General features: G+C 41.7%; 1 protein-coding gene and 1 long non-coding RNA gene across 2 annotated transcripts; one reads left to right on the top strand and one right to left on the bottom strand.

Moving 5' to 3' along the window:
- LOC136526535 (uncharacterized) lies at positions 1–697 on the bottom strand. Its single transcript, XR_010776550.1, has 3 exons — positions 575–697; positions 223–467; positions 1–134 (listed from the first exon to the last, which is right to left on the bottom strand). It is a non-coding gene; the product is annotated as an uncharacterized lncRNA (long non-coding RNA).
- Positions 698–1242: 545 nt separating this feature from the next.
- On the top strand, positions 1243–3984 carry LOC136536758 (uncharacterized). Its single transcript, XM_066528945.1, has 2 exons — positions 1243–2949; positions 3223–3984. The coding sequence occupies exons 1-2, from the start codon at positions 1243–1245 to the stop codon at positions 3982–3984; spliced, it is 2469 nt and encodes an 822-aa protein (XP_066385042.1).
- Positions 3985–6980: the final 2996 nt, after the last annotated feature.

The following is a 6980-nucleotide window of genomic DNA, read 5'->3' on the forward strand; positions in this document are numbered from 1 at the left end:
CTCATTCTCTCTTCATAGGTGGTGTACGCCTTGTAGGTAGCACTAAATGTAGATCGCCATCCTTTGTAACGGTCATTAGCCACCGTCCATATCTTGATTCTGTTCGCCTCGTTATCCTCAAGGTCCCACTTAGCCTGCTCAAGGTAAAGCCTAAATAAATTACTTCTTAAACAATAATTTGGTATTGAAATTTTGACATCCACATGGATAACAGAAGCTTACCAGCACATCGTTTGCTATTGCAATTTTGACATCCACATGGATATCTCTCCATGTTCTTACTCCGATGAGAGGTGCTCTTTTCCTCGTGAACAGTGTTATTTCATCAACAAATATTCGTTTGTTTGAACCTACAGGTCCTCCAAGCCTAGAGAACTGGATGCTAAGCTTCTGAGACGCCTCCCTAGTTCTCTTGTTTGTTGCTGTCCATCCTTTCAAGTTACCTCTTGGCTTCCTCTTTTTGGAGTCTTGTCCATGAAAAACAATTATATACAAAGCAAAACACTTAAAAAACTATTGACATAGTTTAAAATTAACTGAACCTCACAATAAATTGAAAATATTCATTACTTACTAGTTCCCTCTCCCTGTGGAATGAAACGCCGAGCATGAGATGGTCTGTTTACTGGCGGTGTGGGGTTGCTATCTTCACTTGAAAGTACTACATCTGTATGATGATTACTGTCCACATATGCCACTGCAGAAAATATTGGTCACTTGTGTAAGATATGATATGTTTGTGAAGGAATATTAACAATAGACATGTAGGGACAGATGTTATATTACTAATATCATTCAGTTGTCCTTGCACCCTTAACCATTCTTTGTAAGTTTTGGTGGTGTCATCCCTGTCGATATCTTTCAAATCTGGGTCAGCCAAGCTAATATTAGTACAAAGGCTTCTCCAATATAAAATAATACAACAATTTTGAAATATATAGGAGTCATTGTGTCCCAAACACAATGGAGAAAGTACAAAGGGTGGTTCGCGATCTAGGCTTGGACTATATCAAGATAGATGCATGTGAGAATCATTGTGTGTTATTTTGGAAGGAATATGAGAAGCTGGATATATGCCCCAAATGTAAAGCATCTAGGTGGAAAACAGATGACCGTGGTGATGGCCATGTGAACGATGGTCATGATAAGAAACGTCGTCGTGTCCCAGTCAAAATCCTTCGGTACTTCCCTCTCACACCTCGGCTACGCAGATTGTACATGTCAGAGAGCACGTCATCAGAAATGCGTTGGCATGAGGAAGGAAGAATAGATGATGGCAAACTACGTCATCCTGCTGACTCCAGGGCATGGAAGCACGTGGACAATATGTTTCCACGATTTAAAGAAGCTCGTAACGTTCGACTGGGTCTTGCTTCTGATGGCTTCAACCCATTTGGTATGCAAAATGTTACTTACAGTTGTTGGCCTGTTATCCTAATACCTTACAATTTGCCTCCTTGGTTGTATGAGAAACAATCTTATTGGATCATGTCGATGTTGATACCTGGCAAGAAAACTCCTGGAATGAATATTGATGTTTACTTGAGGCCCCTCATTGATGAGTTGAAGGCGCTGTGGAATACTGGTGTTAATTGTAGGGATGTAAAGGCAAAGGAAAACTTTACACTCCGTGCTATGCTACTTTGGACAATCAATGACTTCCCTGCATATGCGATGCTTTCTGGTTGGAGCACAAAAGGAAAATTTGCATGTCCTTACTGTCACAAGGATACAGATTATTTGTGGTTGAAACATGGGAAGAAGTTCTGCTACATGGGACATCGTCGGTTTTTGCCCTTAGACCATCCATGGCGCATGAACAAGATGAGCTTCAACAATGAAGAGGAAACCAGAGAGGCTCCAGTTCCACTGTCTGGTCAAGATGTATTAGACCAATATGCAACTTTTCATCCAACGGGATTTGGAAAGGACATATCAAAAAAGAGGAAGCGTGATGAAGACGCAAGATGGCACAATTGGAGGAAGAAGAGTATTTTTTTTGAGCTCCCCTACTGGTCTTCTTTGATCATAAGGCATAATTTGGACGTGATGCATATTGAGAAAAACATATGCGAGAGCATATTAGGGACTTTGCTTGAAATTGAAGGGAAATGTAAGGACAGCGAGAATGCCCGCCTTGACATGGAACATCTTGGGATCAGGCAAGATCAGCATCCTGTGATTGATGATGACATGTACACCTTGCCAGCAGCGTTGTACTCTCTAGACAAGGATGACAAGAGGATTTTATGCCAATTTCTTCAAGGAGTGAAGATGCCTGATGGGTTCTGCTCCAATTTAAAGAGATGTGTTGACGATAAAACATGTAAGGTGTCTGGACTCAAAACTCATGACTACCATATTATTCTACAAAAACTATTGCCCTTAGTCATTAGAAGGATTTTGCCAGAAGATGTTGCCAGGCCATTGATTGAGCTCAGTAGGTTCTTCAGTGCACTTTGTTCAAATGAGTTGGTGCCAGCAGATCTTGACAAACTAGACAGTTCAATTAAAGAGACTCTTTGTCAGCTTGAGATGGTTTTCCCGCCTGCATTTTTTGACATAATGATTCATTTACCGGTCCATCTAGTTGAAGAGGCTAAACTAGGAGGGCCCGTGTGTTACAGATGGATGTATCCAGTAGAGAGGTATCTACGTACTGCTAAAGGATATGTCAGGAACAAGGCACAACCAGAAGGATCAATAGCCGAGGCATACATAGCTGAGGAGTGTCTTACATTTTGCTCTCGATTCTTCGACGTCGACACCAAGCTGAGTCGAGCTGATCATCATGAAAATACAGTTGTGAATGAGCCTCCAAGTGGTCTAAGCATATTTAGTGAAATTGATTACAAGAGGAGAGGAAATAAGCTTAAGAATTTGGAGAAAGTTGAACTTCAAAAGATGAGGCACTACATAATTACTAATTGTGATGAAGCCAGGAAATGGGTAGAGTAAGTCGCAATTTTTACCACTAAATTTATCTTTTATCTGCTTGTTTGTGGCATCAACTAATAATTTGGTGCACTCTGATGTAGGGAGCATAAGACACAACTAACAAGGGATAGTTCAATTAACATTAAAAAATGACACAAGGAGCATTTTGTAAGATGGTTTGAAATCGAGGTATGTAGTATTATTTTATATTTTTAAATTCAACTTTATGGTCAGACCAACGTAGTAATTAACCGGTAGATGTCTAACTTGATTTTTAAATTGCAGATAGCAAAACTATATGAGAAAGGGGAAGCAAGTAAACTGATGCATGCCCTTTCTCAAGGACCTGACCCTCGAGCTCGTGTGTTGAATAGAGTGCACATCAATAATTGGCTATTTCGGACAGCTGCCATAGAGAAAAGTCTCGTGACACAAAATTCTGGTGTCCTTGTGAAGGGTGACGATAGTATAGGCAACATGACCTGGTATGGAGTCATTAGAAATATAATCTCACTGGAATTCCCACAAGAAAAAGAAGTTATATTATTTCAGTGTGATTGGTATGATGTGCCGGCTACCAGTACCAGCAGAAGCAGAGGGTACACTAGGGACAAATTTGGTATTATCGACATTGCTACTTCCATGTTTAGATATTCAGATGAACCTTACATTCTTGCTTCAAACGCTGAACCGGTGTTTTATGTCCCTATCGTGAACAAGCCGAGATGGTCTACTGTTGTTTTGGTGAGACCAAGAAATTTGTTTTCCATGCCAGACACAGGAAATGATGCCGATGCACTTGATGTGGGAATCCAAGAAATGAATGAATCAGGCCAAGGTCAGGAATTCTTAAACTGGTCAAGACAAGATAGGGCAGGCACAACTGGTTCTGCCGCCATTATTAATCAAGTGCGTAGCGAAGCAATTCCCGAACCTGTTGATGACTATATTGGTGATGATGATTCTGACGACGATGACACCTACATTGATGATGGGGTTATTGCACCAGTCATGGAAGAAAATATAGAAGATGATTTCTTTGCTTGAAGACAATTTTTTTTGTTGCACTGTTTGGTGGGAAGGGTCAATTGTCCTTCATATGCATATGTCGCACTTTATTATTTTTTTCTTTTGAACTGATGACATGGTTAAGTTTGAACCGTTGCATGGAACCTTAATGTTCGTTATGCTAATGAATACCTCTTGAGATAAATGTTTTAAGTATTTGAAATAAAGAGGTAAGTGGAAAGTTTTGAAATAAAAATCACGATTGCCCAAGAGTAATCACCGGTCGGCAAATGTTTGGACAAGGAAAGGTTCATTAGTGTGGTCACCATGTGACTGATGGTGCACGGTCAGGCATTTACTATCGCTAACAAAGTGACCAACCACCCCGGTACAACTTCAAGTACTAATTAACATCCACGCATACTTAACATCAAGTACTTAACAGCAACTACTACTTAACAGAAAGTTTCAGACACCAGGCATAAGGACGGAGATGCCGAGATGGGGCCAGGGTTGGGGCGTTTTATAACTCATAAGGTCTTCAATCATATCAAATAAATTAAAACCTGAGTTACAACGAACACACCTACATAGCGCAGTGGTGTAGAAGGTTTTATCTGAACCAGAGCTCCATGGTTCGAATCCTGTGGGGAGCACTTTTTAATTTTAATATATGCGTCCCCAATTCTTTTCTTTCCATACTTTTTTTAAGTTTAAAATTCGTTGCAATTATCAAAGTATATTGCAACCAAAAATAAGCGTTGCACTTGAACACAATTTTCGCTTCGACCCCATAGATTTCGTTGCAATAAAATTTAGCACTTGCAACAATATCAAAGTATATTGCAACTGCCAAAAAAGGTTGCAATTGACCCCCACTTTTGCTTCGCCTCCAAGAGTTCTCGTTGCATTAAGTATCTAGCATTTGCAACGCTTGTCAAATTTTATGCAACACAAAAAAACCGTAGCAATAGTCAAAACCAAATGCAACTAACGTAAATGTAGTTGCAGTACTACCACACAATTGCAACCAAAATCAAGTCTATTGCAACCATTTTTCACCATTGCAATATCGTCCACCAAATGCAACAGAGCTTTGCAACATCTTGAAAACCGTTGTATTAAAGGCATGTATCGCTACCATTTTTTAGAATGGTTGTAATACAACAATCTCTGGCAACCAATTTTTCTACGTTGCAATTCTTCGGCGTTGCAGTAGACCAAAAATCTTGTAGTGCCCGGTATCAGCCTAGGCGGGGCATCGCTGATGATGTTGATCTTATGGTTCTAGCTGTACATGCTATATAGAGTTGATCGATCTATACGTATAGCCATGTCCTCAGATATGGACATTCCTATGACCTACGCTTTTTTTGATTAGTGAGTGGAGTCTTTTCTTCTCTCCCCCTGGGTTCTTGTGTTGGATTCCGGCCTTGTCCGATGAGGCAAGGTACAAGCGGGAGTCATCCTTGTCGCCTAGAGAGTGTGAGAGTGGTGAGATATGTGTGACAGGATGGGAGAATGTGTGGATGAGATGAGTTAAAACTTGATGAATTGTTATTAAAACTTGACATACTCGCATAGGAAACTACAGCCAAAAACAGGTCTTTTGCTCTACCCTTGCATTCCACTACCACAAAGCAAACATAAAGCATAGCGTGGGAGCCAGTGGCTAGTACAAATCATACTGATAATTGTTTGATAGGTTCTGAGCCCGAGTACGACTACCAGGGAGACGATTGGGAGGATTAGAGGTCTTGTTCCTACGCTCAAGTTTGGTTGAGAAGATGGAGTTGACGTCCACTGCCCTTCTTCTAGATGCTGTTCTGGATGCTGCATGGTCTAAGTGATTCCTCCAAGTGGCGATGTAATAATGAGTAAACCTTGCTATTTGTACTCTCTTTAAGACATGTATTCGATTTATGACCATGATATCGACTGATTATTTGATAATGTGATAGGATGATCACCTAGGACTATCATGTTATACTTCGAATCTATGGATTTCCCTTCGAGGAAATCAGGATCGTTTCATAGGCTCGAGCATCGACGGGGAGTCGCGAGAAGGGCGGATCCGTCCACTACGCCTCTGGGTAGGAGGGGAGGGAGGATCCACCGGGAAGACCGGATCTACGACGTCGCACCTCGGGTGTCTATCACAGGCGGACAACTGGGGAGGAGGGAGGTGCGGCCATGTTCCTTCCGAGCGCGAGGTGGGAAAATTAACGCAAAAGCCAGATGGGGGCTCAAAGCTGAGCCCCTAGAAATGGTGCCAGAGGGTGGATTTGAGTGTCCACCCAAATTTCGGGGCCCTAGGGGCCCTGCTGGAGCACGTTTTTTAGGCTAGAGCCGAGCCCTCATAGTTAGCTATGATGACTTAAGTAGGGGCTCTACTGAAGTTGCTCTAACCTAAGCCTTGATAACTAGAATATGGTGGGTTCCTGATGATGGCCGACTCTGAGGTCTTATTTAGTTTTGGTTTTAGGATATTGAGCGTTGTATTGCAAATTGAAGTAAAATTGACCACCGGTTCTTAAATTTGGCCGGTGCTGTCATCCTAGTCCACGAACTTCCATGATGATATATCATATATGCCAGTCCCCAAATATGGCCAACAGTGTCATTTTAGTCCAGGAATTTTCAAGATGATCGCTGTTGGTTCCTAGGTGGTGCCATCCTGGTCTACAGACTTCCAAGTGATATATTCAGGTCCCCAAACATGGTTTTGTGTCTCATGAGTCAAAACCGGGCCTAACCCACTTTATACGCTAACAGTGCATTTGACATGGACCTGAAATGTGGGCCCCACATGTCAAGTCCACCTTTTCCTCTCTACCTCTGCTACTATGAAGAACGAAAAACACTTTCATGTGTTCCACTCATTTTATGTCGTCAGCTTTGTTCGTCGCGCGGTTTGTTTGTTCACCTTCGTCCGTTATTTCCACACGACCGACGTAAAAGTTAAGTACATAAAAAGCAAACCCTCCTGCTCCCCACGTCCACCACTCCACCAAAAAACAAAAAGGACACACCTT

This window comes from Miscanthus floridulus, chromosome 2 (genome assembly GCF_019320115.1).
Source record: "Miscanthus floridulus cultivar M001 chromosome 2, ASM1932011v1, whole genome shotgun sequence".
Taxonomy (NCBI): Eukaryota; Viridiplantae; Streptophyta; class Magnoliopsida; order Poales; family Poaceae; genus Miscanthus; species Miscanthus floridulus.